General features: G+C 40.0%; 2 protein-coding genes across 17 annotated transcripts in view; one reads left to right on the top strand and one right to left on the bottom strand.

The window, feature by feature from the left end:
- kcnt1b (potassium sodium-activated channel subfamily T member 1b) overlaps positions 1-4,014 on the top strand; it is a 78,062-nt gene extending 74,048 nt beyond the window's left edge. For all 14 annotated transcript variants that reach the window (XM_080308878.1, XM_080308882.1, XM_080308880.1 and 11 more), the window contains one exon: positions 116-4,014. In XM_080308878.1, coding sequence (XP_080165004.1) covers positions 116-236 — 121 coding nt within the window. In that variant the 3' untranslated portion in view covers positions 237-4,014. The remainder of the gene's footprint in view (positions 1-115) is intronic.
- Positions 4,015-4,133: 119 nt separating this feature from the next.
- On the bottom strand, positions 4,134-6,826 carry LOC113034426 (uncharacterized). 3 transcript variants are annotated; one of them, XM_026188984.2, is made up of 3 exons: positions 6,445-6,826; positions 6,294-6,350; positions 4,134-6,203 (listed from the first exon to the last, which is right to left on the bottom strand). In XM_026188984.2, exon 3 carries the CDS (start codon positions 6,028-6,030, stop codon positions 4,960-4,962), a length of 1,071 nt encoding a protein of 356 aa, XP_026044769.2. In that variant the 5' UTR covers positions 6,031-6,203; positions 6,294-6,350; positions 6,445-6,826; the 3' UTR covers positions 4,134-4,959. The 3 variants fall into 3 exon arrangements, with proteins under 3 accessions (XP_026044769.2, XP_080165017.1, XP_080165018.1); XM_080308891.1 differs by having other exon boundaries at positions 6,294-6,826; XM_080308892.1 differs by having other exon boundaries at positions 4,134-6,350.
- Between the last annotated feature and the right edge of the window lie 7,241 nt (positions 6,827-14,067).

The raw sequence follows: 14,067 nt of genomic DNA, 5'->3' as shown, positions 1-14,067 counted from the left end.
GAAACCCCCGGCTGCCATATTTAAATGCCAGATGTTTACATGTAAGTACTCGTTTGGGAGTCCAAGTCTGTAACTGCTCCATGCTGGCAGATAATGTCAGTTTTTGTCTTTGCAGGTATATAATCCGCTCAGACCCACTGGCGCACGTGCCGGAGGACTCGCAGGTGGGACCGGCTCGTTGTAGCAGGAACCAGCAAGACTTTGGCACAGAGACCAGAGATGAGACTCACCTCTGAAACCCACCCACGCCCCCAGAGTCCTCTACACACCCTGACCCTTAACCTCTGAAAGCCGGCCTGGGCCCACTGAGCTAGTTTGTCTCACACAGATAAAGGCTCCTATCGGGCCGAGATCAGCTGTCCATAGTGAATGTGCATTAAGTGCGTCTCAGCTCGAGACCAGAAACGATCAACATCTTAAAAATTCACCCCTGAGAGATCTCCTGTTTCCCTACCGAGCTGCTATAGAAAGATGCATGAAGAGTGCCTCGTCATCACCTGCCATTCAAACACACGCAAACACACATCACCCACGAAAACAATCTGAAACTGAGAACCCTCCTCCGAAAAAAAAAAGGACGGCGAGAGTAGAGCTTAAACAGAATATCTTCACTGTCACTTCGTTCACCAAGCAGTGCGGTTGACCTCATACCATGACCTCCTCTGTGCTTGTTTCTACCTGAATTTACAAAAGAACAGAAACCTGGGGCAACTACACCCTCCTTCACATCTAAACGATCATGTCATCTAAAGACGAGGGTAAATGCTTTGAATTTCTTCTTTTTTAGGCATTTAACCTAAAATTACACTACCTGTGCACTTCTCTTTACTTATTTATTTTAGCTTAATTCAAATTTTAAAACTTTGTTAGACAGGTTTTTTATTTACTTACAAGCACAACCTTTTTTTCTGTAAATATACACACTACCGTGCTACTTTTATCAGCCAGGTTTGCGGTATATTTCTGGAAATGACTTTGTTGTGATCATTGCTAGAAAGTACATTTATTCCTAATTTATTTCATTAAGTTTTCCAAGTCATGTCTGCTCTACTGTATGTGCCATTCTGTTTACACTATTGCTTTGTGAATATCGTTGAATTATTTATAACTTTTGTGCCATTCTGCATCTTTTTAGTATGGAGCCTGTCAGCAGCAGTACAGGTGGAAATAAAACGTTCGTTATTCCTTGTTTTACTGCAGTGGGTGCACAAAATGTTAATTCATGTTCTTAAAGAAAATGCAGAAGTGCCAAAATCTGCAGTTTCGTAGGTCATCTCCATCAGTGAGTCAGTCCCCATAGACTTGCATGCCTGTCGGGGTTTCCCAACGTCAGCTATGAAATGTACATATTTAAAGCCTTTAATAATCAGGGTGTGACAGTACTCAACAATTAGTTGCTGAACTGAACTACAATGTTTGTGCTGCTGGTGCCATTTAAAGCATTTCTGACGTAATATTATTTGACATAAAAATATATATGGCCTGCTGTGCAGCTGATTGTACAGTCTGACAATTTTGTGCTTAAATTTTGGTGTACCTAATTTTTTTTTATTAGTAAGTAACTTATCAGTACTAATCAGAAGTTATTTTAGTTTTGACTTTCAGCCCTACGGTTTATGGACCCAGCTTGCTAACCAAGCTAGCTGCAGAACATCCTCCCAATAAGAGCTAAACATAGTGAGCTTGGCCCTGCACAGTGCTTGTTATCACAGCAGCACTATCCTTCTTATCACATGCTCATTATTTAGGAAAAGTCTGTAGGCTAGTTTTTTAATATACGCACACAAATTACATCTCATGTCAGATCACATTTTGTGCATTCAGTTTAGTAAAACATGGCATCCCCGCCGCCGCCTGCCAACGACAAGCTCTGTACATCTGTGACATCAGTGTTTATTATTACAGGAGCTGACCCAAACATCTGCAGCAGCAAAAGGAAAACTGTTCATCAAAAAAAGGAACAATTTTCTAAATTTAGCATTTAGAAACTAATGTTAACAACACAAGCCTTTTTGCTGCTGTACTTATTACAACTCAGTATTTATCTGAAGTATTATAAGCTGCATTTTTAATTTTATATTTAAGTGCTATTTATCGTTGAATAGGATAGAATGAGAAAATTCTTTTTTTTTCTGGACTACTAGTTTTAACAAGTTAATTTTTAACTGTCAAGTGTCTCCGTCACTCAGTACATATCATGGTCACTTTGTAAGGTACACCTGTTCAACTGCTTGTTAATGAAGATAACTGATCAGCCAATCACATGGTGAGAATAGAGTGCATTTAGGAATGGATGCCTGTTTGAGACAACCTACAATTCAAACCGTGCATCAGAATGGGGAAGAAAGGTGATTTAAGTGACGCGGGAACAGGGTAACCTACATCATTTGAAAATTCACGGTGAAAATCTTTGGATTATTGCGTACATAAAGATGCAAAATGTGACTACTTAGCTGTAGAATTTAGAGAGAGTATTTAGATTACCCAATTATCTAGCAAAATAAGATGCTCAATTAAAAAAATCACCACTTGCACTAAAATCAAATCATAAAATGTTTAAATGACTTTCAGTTATCAGTGCCACAATGGATCTGTTGTGGTAAAAATTGGAGAATTGATATCTCTAACTGCTATTTCACTCAGTCACTTGAAAATAAAGATCCTCATCTTTTGCTAAATGCTATCAGATGCATCATCGTTAACTGTAATTAATATCAACAGCAGTCAGGCTCCAGTGTTTTCAACTTGAATTCATTTGATTGTTGTCAGGGTTTTTTTGTTTTTATGATCATATCTGGTGATGAGTTGCAGTGCGACCGGTAGCAGAATAGTTTTGCACAGATATCGACAGGCACAGTCAAGTCTGTTTCTATCCTGTAAATTTACTGTATTTCCAAATTTATTTTGGAACGAGCTGAAAAGCAAAATGCGCTCCTTTCTGAACCGTACGGGCACATTGTGTATGAAACAATATTTAATCTTGATTTATCTTCTTTCAGCTGCACATTTGGTTTGCTCAGTGTATATAAAACCTTAATGTACTCATTGTTTGCCAGTTTGTTATTTTGTGTGACGAAACGTGAAACTGTTGGACTTGAACTATTTTTGCACTATGCTCTACGGGAATGCGTAGAGCATAACAGCACCCCTTTAATATGAATCTGCAGAACACGGCGGACAGTATTCAACCGTTCCCATGAAGCAGAAAAAAGCGTGATGTGCAGTAAATTATCATGCATCTGTTGGTTTGGTTTACCCTGTGAATGTTTACAAAACTTGATTCGATACTTAATTTTTCATTTGTCAAAGAAATATCCAGTGACGATTTGAGAAATCAAAGTGTTTTCTCTCACTGAGATGTGCCATTTTTTCCCTTGTTTGTTCTGAAGAAAATATAGGATAGGCTTTTTCATGCTTATTACTGTAGGCATATTTGTTCCGCTGAAATGTACTGTTGATCTTTGTTCATTGGCCCCTCTGAAGTGTCAGTTTACAGGGCAGGGAGGTGAGGAGTGAAAGCGTGAGTGACTGCGATGGAGGATGCAATCAGTGTGCTGATATACTCGCGTAACATCTTCCTAGGTCCTCACTTGTGACAAATCCGAACACTCTAGAAAGGGTTCACTTCACATCTCCTACTGTCCACACTTACAATACCACACGGGGCATGTTAACACGAAAAAAAGAAGCATGTTTTGATATACAGGCTTGCCAAGAACAAGACATTTTGTACGTTGACAGGGACATTTACCGGTAGTCCAATGTCTAGAGAAACCCATAATCGAGTCAACTGCTTGCAAGCTGGAGTCATTATTTGATACTGTGTATTTATATGAATGGAACATGCATGTTGTCTCTGTGTTAACAAAAGCCTACTATATGTATTCTGTTTACCTCCACTTTGTTTTTGAGTCATTGTCCAATTTTTGTACTATTTCTTATGAGAAGTGTTCTTCTCCACATTCATAATATGAACAAATAAATGCTGCATGCAGCCAGAGCGGATGAACCTAACACAGACACTGATGTTTTATTTCATTTATGTGAGGAATGCGGGGATAATGACATATATTTTGTGCCGTATATAGATATGACCCCACCTATATAGGTGGCTGGTATGTTATGTGTGTGAGCTAAAAGACTCTTCTGATGTGTGCCGAGAGTTACCAAACAAAACTTATTTTGTTAACATCTTTTTTTTCGTCAAAACAAAATATGTTGCTAGCTCAAATTAAATATTTTTTCTTTTGCTCTTTTATTTACATTTCCATATTTGTACACATTCAGCAATAAAGTAAGCGATGAAAATTAGCTTCACCCTAAAACGTCTTTATTATTATTATGTATCACATTATAAGTGACACTCATTTTTTTGGACAAAAATTATGTATTAAATTAAAGTTGAAACAAGATATTGAAACCATAAACTCAGAAATTTAATAAATCAAGTGAGCAGGGCACACATTGCATAAAAGGAGAGCAAAGTAAAATACAGGGAGGAGAATATTTAAATCAGACATGCAAAATGATTTACTAACGATTGCAACATGCAATTTAGTGCTAATTGCACTGATATTTAACGCTGAAAAAAAGCATGTCTTATCTTTTGAGCTTGATATTGAAATTCACCTCAAAAAGCTTTTTTTTCCAACTCTAATCACAATTATGAGCACTCTTGGGTCTAGTTTAGAAAATCTGGCCTTTAAGTAGACTTCTATGCAATCTGATTTCAAGAGCTGCCCTCTGCTAGCCATTAGAAAGATTGCTGGGTTTTGGAAAATGGGCTAAATTCAGCCAGTCGTCATATTTAACACAAATGCATTAAGAGGCAGAGGCTGGACTGCACTGTGCTAATACAGCAAACTTTCAAGTTACACTTAGTGTAAGAATCAAGTGAGAATTTCATTTTACTTGAAGAGTGATTGGATAGCCATGATGATCTCCTCTGCCAGCTCTCTTCTAACGCCGTTGCTTGTTGGCATGTGTCTGCTTCCACCTCTGTCTGGTCCAACGGCCATTGTTCTGAACGACTTCATGCAGCAGGTTCATGAAGGCGTAGTCGTTCCCAGACAGCAGCGTTTCGTCATCAGGTGATGCACCACCAGAGGGAGCCTTTGAGCTGGACGCCCTGTTTTCTGCCCTCTGCCTGCTGTGCACAGCTCGTTTCGATTCCTTCCTCTGATTGTCCTCCTTGCTGCTCTTGATGTTGTTGTGTGCTGAGCTTTTTCCAGATGTCTGATGTCGATCCTGATGGAGGTTTTCCTGATTCGCATTTTGGTTTTGTGCAGTCGTTTGTGTCACAGTGGTAGTATCACCCACTGCCATCCCTTCTTTCTTCAGGTGTTCCTCTTCAATTGGTTTTAAGGACTGCGAGTGTCTCAGGTCCATGAGAGCCCCCATTTGATTTTTCATAGTTTCATCTTTCTCTTTGTCCCCATCAAAAGTGAAGGGATGGCCTCTATCATTTACAGTCTTCTTTATTTCATCTGAAAACTTCTTTGTTACATTTTGTCTCCAAACAGTCAAGTCATCACCATCCTCCTCATCTTCTGCTTTTCTTTTGCATCTTTCCTGCCACTGAGCTGCAGCGAGGGGCCAGGTAGAGATCCTCTTGATAATTTTGCTGCCTTTTGATCTTAGACCAAGACCTTCAACAGACTCTTCAACAGGAAGTGATTTGTTCTGGTCTGTGCCAATGCTCAGATAAGGTACCATGTCAGTGCTAACAGGAACACATTCAGGGTTTTCATCTAGATTTGTACCAGGATTGGCTGTTTTTTCATTCACCTTGATCGCGTCTGTGGTGTTTGCGGGATTTTCTGTCTGAAATCCTCCTGCAGCTCCTGTGGCTTCAGTTTCATTCACCAGCTTCTGCTTTCCCTCAGCTGGGTTTTCAGTGACTTTTGCTTGAGCCTCTGTCTCAGTATGCAAAGTCACAGGATCCTTCCCAGATGCACAAAAAGGAGACATGAGGATTACAGCATTTGCTGACTTTGCTCTGATTCCAGTAAAGGATGTTATCCGAGCCATCTCTGCATCCTTATTCTCAGAGGATCTTAGAGAGTCATGACTTGATCTGCTTTCTTCTTCCAGCTGCTTTTTGTCTTCTCTCGAATGCCCGGGTGTCACACTTTTTTTGTTGTGTTTCCTTCGGTGTCGCACAGCCAGGAAACACACCACAAACAGCAGCACACAGAGGACCACTGTAGAGGGGGCCAGGTAAACAGAAAGACTATTTTAGCTACGTATGTATTTTCAATTCAATCAAACAGAAATATACAGTAGAAACATACCAATCACAGCAATGAGCGCACGGACAATGTTGGTATCTGACGGTGGTTGTGATGGAACTGGCCAAAGGAAAAAAAAAAAAAACAGCACAGATTTCATGCATTAGTATTTCAGAATTCTGATGACAAACATTTTGAGAAGAATCCAATGTACCTGTCACTCCAGCAGGTTCAGAAGCTGTTGTGGATGAGTTTGTGAGTTCGGCGTGGGGTGAGGCTTCTGTCCTTACCAGAGGTGACGTCTCATAAGATCCTGAGGAGAATAAGAAACAAACTAGAGAGTCCACAATGTTGTAAAATGCAGAATGTTTTCACTTCTTAAAAGCAGTAATTGTGCAAAATGTTTTAACAGTTATATACAGTTCAGGACCGCTGGGCTATGGTCAGATTAATCGTGTTACTCTGGCGCCATCTGCAGGTCAATAACTGACAGAGTTTCAGGATGACTCATACTAAGGGTGTGTGCAGATTTTCCCCAATGCGGTTACGGTAGATTCTGTCAAACTGATATAAAATTATTTTTTCATAGCAAAATAATAGACAACAACATAAAACAAAACAAAAAAATCTTAGGAATATTCGTAATCAGTGATTCAGAGCTATTCTGTGACACAGATTTGATGCTGTCAAAGTTAGAGACCCTCTCTTTGCCTTCCAAACTGCCTTAATTCTTCATCACAAAGATACAGTAAGGTGCTGGAAACGTTACTCAGAGATTTTGGTTTATATTGAGATGATGACAAGACCAGATGACTGTGGAGGCTGTTTGAGTCGACATGTTCAAGAAACCAGTCTGAGATGATTTGAGCTTTGTGACATGACTGTCATGCTGCTATAGGAGGAGACATCAGAAGATGGTACATTAAGGGGTTCTACTCTATTTAAACAATGCTCAGTTGGTACTAAGCGGCAAGAGTGTGCCAAGAAAATATCCCCAACACCACTGTACAAGCAGCAGTGGCATGACTCATTGATACAAGGAAGGATGGATCCATGGTTTCATGTTTAGACCCTATCAATCAAATGCTGCAGCAGAAATCAAGATTTATCAGATCAAGCAAAATTTATGTTGGCCAGTTTTGGAGAGCAGAATTGTAGCATCAGCTCCCTGTTCTTATTTGACACGAGAACCACCTGATGTGCTTTTCTGCTTCAAGATTTGATGCATTGTGCATTCAGAGATACTCTGACACAAAGAAACAGTCCATGTCTCCTTGCATAAATGCATTGAGTTGCTGCCATGTGATTGGCTGATTAGATATTTGTGTTAATAAGCAGTTGAGCATGTGTACCTAATAATGTGGTCAGTCAGTGGTATGAGTTGTGTGTGTGGGGGGGGGGATAAAAACAATAGAAACAAAAGACAGGAAAAGCCACATGTACCAGTGAGAGAGGAGCTTGTGGGTTTGGTTTTGAAAGAAGTTTCTGTCTTTGATGTTGGTCGTGAAGGAGTTTCCACTTTTACTGCAGGAAAAACAGAGACACTGATTGCTAATGTTTTAAAGAGATAAGAGTATTCTTGTCATAATGGTGAATTTCAAACAAAAAAAAGAAGCACATGTACCAGTGGATGCAGGGCTAGGTGTATGTACATAGATAGGCTTAGGGTGGATAGAGGTCTCTAATGATGAAACTGTCACTAGAGAGAACAGCCGAGACATAAATACGCACAAATTTAAAATGTAGAGAATTTCACATTTCTAATAAAAACTGGGAAACGAAAAAAAAAAAAAGTACCAGTTTGAGAAGAGTTTATTGTGGATGCATCAGTGGATGAGGCTTTGAAAGAAGTGCCTGAGTTTGAGGTTGGGCGTGATGGAGTGGTTGTCACCACTTTTACTGCAGGTAAAAATAGAAATACTAAGTGCCAGTTAATAGTATGCACACACTGAAATGTAAAGAGTTTCACGAAATTTTATTAGCCACATGTACTGGTGTAAGAGCTTGTTGTGGGTATATCAGTGGGTTTGTGTGAGTTTGATGTTGGTCGTGATGAAGGAGTTTCCACTTTTACTGTAGGAAAAAAAGAGAAAAGCATTGTTTTTGTTTTTAAAAAGGGGTGAAAATATTTCTGTCAGAATTTAGAATTTTTATGAAAAAAAGCAGCACATGTACCAGTGGATGCAGGGCCAGATGCGTGTGCGTAAGTGGGCTTAGGGTGGACAGATGTTTCTAATGATGAATCTGTAACTACAGAGAACAAACGTATGCACAAATTTAAAATGTAAAGAATTTCAAACATCTAACGGAAACTAGGAAAAGAAAAAAAACTTCATGTACCAGTGTGAGAAGAGCTAATTGTGGATGTATCAGTGGATGTGGGTTTAAAAGAAACATCTGAGTTTGACGTTGGACGTGGTGGAGGCGTCCTCACCACTTTTACTGCAGGTAAAAATACAAATACTAAGTGTTGGTTATTTAAGTAAAGATATGTAAATACTCTTGTCAAGTGTTACAAATAAAAAACAACAACTCTGGCACAATTTAAAATGAAAAGCATTTCAAAAAAAGGATTAGCCACATGTACCAGTGTGGGAAGAGCTTATTGGAGGTACATCAGTGGATGAGGCTGCGAAAGAAGTGTCTGATGTTGGGCGTGATGGAGTGGTTGTCACCACTTTAACTGCATGCAAAAATAGAAATAATAAGTGCCAGTTACTAGTACGCACAAAATGTAAAGAATTTCACAAAATTGATCAGCCACTGTACTGGTGTGGGACGAGCTCATTGTGGCTACATCAGTGGGTTTGTGTGTAACAGAAGTGTCTGAGTTAGATGTTGGTCGTGATGAAGGAGTTTCCACTTTTACTGTAGGAAAAACAGAGAGAAGCATTGCTTTTTTTTTTTTTTTTAAAGGGGTGGAAATATTTCTGTAAGAATTTTGAATTTTTATGAAAAAAAGCAGCACATGTACCAGTGGATGCAGGGCCAGGTGTGTGTGCATAAGTGGGCTTAGGGTGGACAGATGTTTCTAATGACGGAACTGTCAGTGGAGAGAACACAAGCACGCACAAATTTAAAATGCAAAGAATCTTCAGCATCTAACGGAAACTGGGAAAAGAAAAAAAAGCTTCACGTACCAGTGTGAGAAGAGCTTATAGTGGGTTTGGGTTTGACGGAGGTTTCTGTCTCTGATGTTGGCGATGGAGAGGTCGTCACCACTTTTACTGCAGGTAAAAATGTAGATACTACGTGGCAGTTATGCTTTTAGACTTGTAGACTTTAATAAAAACATAATTAGGCAAGAAGAAACAGCTGTACCAGTGGATAAAGGGCCCACTGACGGTGTTCTTGATGGTGATGTCACGCATACCGTTACGTTCCACACCAGCCGACCCCTCAGGGATGGAGGACTCTCACAGGTCACGTCCATCTCGTTTTCCAGCTGAGATCTGCTCTGTAGAGCTGAGGGGAGAAGCGACTTTACATTTCTTTCTTTCTTTTCTTTTTTTTAATAAAACCACATTAATAATGTAGTTTCTCACTTTTCTCAAACCTTTCATAAAGGCGACAAAGTCTTCAGCTTCACACGAACAGTCCCAAGGGTTCCCACCTAATCTGATCTTGGTGGAGGTCAGAGATCTGAAGGCTTGTGGTGAGACCCAAGTCAACTTGTTCTTGGACAAGTCTAACTCAGCCAAGGCGGCCTGGGAACTGAAACTATTCTGCTCAATATTCCTGAGCATGTTTTTATTCAGCCTGAGGCTTGTGAGGTTAGCAAACTGTCCGAGCGTGGACTCACTCAAGACTTCAATGTGATTTCCCGTAAGGATGATCTCACTCAGGGCGGCGGGCTCTTTAAACCAGTTTGAATTAATCTGCGACAGATTGTTTAGCTCCAAGCTGAGATACTTAAGATTGGTAAGTGAGCTGAAGGCTTTTTCAGCGATTCTCGTGACACCTGCGTTGTTGATCGTGAGCCTGGTGATAGAAGCGAGGTTCTCACTCTGCAGCACTGTGGAGTTGATCTCTCCGACATCCTTCAGGACCATCAACAGAGATGAGGAACCAGGTTCAAAGTCTAAGTGGGCAGAAGTGTTTTTAGAGGAGTCAAACACAAAGCTGCACATACTTACATTTGCATCCTTTTGCTAAATCAATCTGAATCAACAAATGAGCTCAAAGGAGAAAACATGCAGTGAAACTATAAAATCAAAGCATCCTGCAGATATGCAAACATCTGAAGAGACTATTTTGTTGCCTTTGCTTCCCCCTAGTGGTTGACAAATGTGTGACCAGAGTAAAACTTGCAGCATCTGTTACAAGTCAGCAGGTATCATTAACTGTGGTTTGATCACGTTGAGTATTAAATTGTTAGTAAATTGTAGTAAGATCAATAAGAGAAAATAAAACTTCTTGATCAATTTTTACAGCCCGACAGAACTGAAATCAGACTTGTCCCAATGACCCCAGAAGCCTCAACATCATAGACTCAGTCTGGGACTATAAAGGCACAAAAGACAATGAAATCATCGGAATCCTCCGAAGAACTTAAAAAATATATAATTGTAAAAACTTTGGTCAATGGAAATAAAAAAATTCTGAAAAGTAGAGTTTAGGGGTCATTTTCTTTTTTATATGAAATTCTATTTTTTACTTGTAAAACTACAGGAAATGGTTTTAGCTTTGAATCATTTGATCGGACTGTTTTTTTTAACCAGCGTGAGCAGGTTTTGGTTCATGTGTTTATTCCTACAAGAATGTCTAAATCTATATCTGTGCAGGTCAGCCGAAAGGTTTCTTCTTAAAACCACATTCAGGGAGTCTCAGGTATTTAACCCTTAGTGAGGGCCGTCCCTTTGGCTCATGTGACAGGTCACATGATTAACAGTGGATCAACAACCCTCGGGACCTCCAAGAGACCTGCTCCTACTAAGGGTTAAATATCATGCACTCTCTGCTTGTTGTTTGACAGCTGAAGAAGTTTATTAGACGAGAGGTGAAACATCTTGTCAGAAAAGGCGACTTTAAGGCCAGTTGCGTTTTTTTCAGTATACACATTTGTGTATTAAATTGAATTAAATTAAATGAAGAAGAAATCCATTTTTCTTCTTGGTATGAAGTTAATTGACTTTATTTCCGATATATAAAATGTTGCTGTCTAAGCCTATTTTAAAGGTCACCATTAAAGGTGTAGTAAACAAAATTCCTTACATGTTGGGATGTTGAAGCAGATCGTGATCGTTCCCTCTTTGATACAAGGACGGCTCAGGTGGACAACAGCCAGCAACAAAACACCACCAGCTACAACTGTGTGGATGCAGACCGCTCACATTAGTTAAAGCTGAACATTTGATGACTTTCTGTGTGAGCATTAAAACCAGCAGCACTTACCCTTCATGGTGACCTGCTGGATGCAGTTCTTCAGCTCGGACTGTGGAGTGAGAGTTTGCAGATTGTGATGGTCTCGTGATCACCTGAACTAACAGGTGTGAAAAGAAACAGAGTTGCCATGACAGAGAAGAGTCTGCCATGGTTATGGTTGTGCATTTGAAGGCGCTGTTCCAGTTGGCTGATGAAGCACGAGACAGCTTTTAACAGTGGGGGGGCCTGAAGATGTTTTCACCACTTAAAGGGCTTTTCAGTTGAATACAGCACCAATTCAAAAATGTTTAACTCAAGCACTTTATATTGCAAAGCAAAGATCCCACAATATAAGAGAGAGAAAGCACTAAAGATACCACAACTGTTTGGGGGGGGGGAGGAAAAGTGAGAGCATAGAAAGATGATGATCAACAACAGATTATGGGAGAACATAGACCAGTGTAACGTTGGCATATAAACATATGGGAGAATATAGGTTGGTTCTCAAGCATGTGATAGTCAATTTTCATTGTGGGCTACATTCGGGTCCATTTTCTTAAATGGGCTGAACCAGTGTAATGTAGTTTAACTGCAAATTTAACCCCTGAGATATCACAATTTCAAGAGGACATGCCTGTTTTCTCTACATCATAAAGAAATGCTGCTGTAGGTAATGAAAGAGACCTGTCAGAAACTAATGTGTAAAATTAAAAAAGGTTGAACTTGAATGTTTTTTGGTTCATGAAGATCTCTCTCTCTCATATCCATCCAAGAGTCTTCTTCAGTCTCAGGTATTTAACACATAGTGATGTTGTCCCTTTGAGGTGATCCTGATGCTCAGTGAGCCTTTATCAATAATGCGAGTCCTATCACAGAGCTCTACAGTTGTTATAAAACTGGCTCTTGGGTGACAGGTGAGACATGTTTTTAAGCCAAACAGTTGCCTTCCTTTCAAGCGCTCAAATACACGTGGGTTCATCCTAGGAAACATCCTTAGTGCATCATGAGAGGACTCCCAGCAAACCGTATTGAACATTTAAAAACATTTTAAGTAGAATTTTAGTAGCAGAGGTTTTGGGTTGTTTGTTTTCTTTAAACTTAGTGAACTCTGAGTTAAGTACTTGATGGGGTTAATATGCTTCCTCGAAGTGTGATGCTGGCTGATCACTCAGGACTTTGTACATGTGTAGAAGGATTTTAAATTGATTTCTACATTTAAGGGGCAGCTAGTGAAGAGAAATGCAAATCTCCCTCTCTCTAGTCCATTTGAATGCGCTTGCTGTGGAGTTTTGAATGGACCTAAGGCTTTTGCTACAACTTCATAACAATGTTGAATAATATTGAATATACATGCCCAAAGGTTCATCCATCCATCACCTCATTCACACCAAAGCAGTGCTCATGCAGAGGCAGTTCTGCTTTGGTGCTTTTTGAGAAGGAGCAAAACCTCTGATCCCTACTGAGCAGAAGTTGGAGTAATTTCTATTAAAAGTGTGGGCTTTATTTGCCAGCCATTAATGAGTTCCTTCTGCTTGCCCCTCTCATGATGTCAGGAAACAAAACCCTCCTGCTGTTTAAACCTGAATCATGTCGAATGAACTAAAGAGATGCATCAAGATAAACACCGATTATTTTTAACCCCTGGAGGGTCTTGGGTCGATTTGTGGCTATTTTTCGGCTATTTTCAAATTTTGATTACCTGCCATTTGCACAGTGTTGAATGGAATATAGCGAAAGTCTGCAAAAAAAAAGTTTGGTCACATTTACTGTTAAAATTTCAGTATGACTTCCGGAAATTAGCTTCAGGGGCTAAGCTAGCGATAAACTTACGCTATTGATCCTAGGGTCGATTTGTGCCCCATTGAAACCCATTATAAACGCTATTTTTCACAGCAAAAAAAATACGGTCAAATCGATCTCGATCGGTAATGCTTCCGCTTCCGCTTGCAGTACTGGCCTTGGAGTTGTAATTTTTTTATTTGTCCACCGGGTGGCGCCCTTGCTCCACATTTGACCCGGGGCTGGAAAACAGCGGGCTGCTTAAAGAGACCTGCGGGAAATGACGCCTCTTTTCCGGCGTGCTGCCGCGGTTTCGCCCGCTGATCGTGCGGGACAATTTTCGGCCCCAGGACCGTTTGAGGTTGGATTTTTTTTTTTTAAATCAACAGGAAATGACGTATTTGTTGTGACGTGGTACCGGATGTGTGTGTTGGAAAAAGGGGTCCGACGCAACATGCCCCGGTCATCGTCGCGAGTCAACCCGGGAGCATGCACCGATTCCGGGCTAGAGGAGGAGCATTTGCCGCCTGGAGACTATTTTCTGGTCCTGAAAAAAAAAATAAAAGGCGATCGAAATGACTGTTTGTGCCAATCTTTAGTCCATCTAAAGGCCTAATTATAATAACAATCAAATATTACTTCAAATGTTTTTTTGGGAAAATATTTAGTTTTTTAGTTTTTTTTTTCGTTTTTT

The sequence above is a fragment of the Astatotilapia calliptera genome, chromosome 12 (assembly GCF_964374335.1).
Source record: "Astatotilapia calliptera chromosome 12, fAstCal68.1, whole genome shotgun sequence".
In the NCBI taxonomy this organism is placed as follows: domain Eukaryota; kingdom Metazoa; phylum Chordata; class Actinopteri; order Cichliformes; family Cichlidae; genus Astatotilapia; species Astatotilapia calliptera.
The sequence above is the reverse complement of the archived record's forward strand: the minus strand, read 5'-3'. Positions and strand labels throughout refer to the sequence as shown.

Coding starts and splice junctions, on each gene's coding strand:
- LOC113034426 (XM_080308891.1), bottom strand. CDS start 6,390: ATGAAATCTGTGCTGTTTTTTTTTTTTTTCCTTTGGCCAGTTCCATCA. Junction 6,204..6,293: donor TGCGCTCATTGCTGTGATTG/GTATGTTTCTAC, acceptor CCCCCTCTACAG/TGGTCCTCTGTGTGCTGCTG.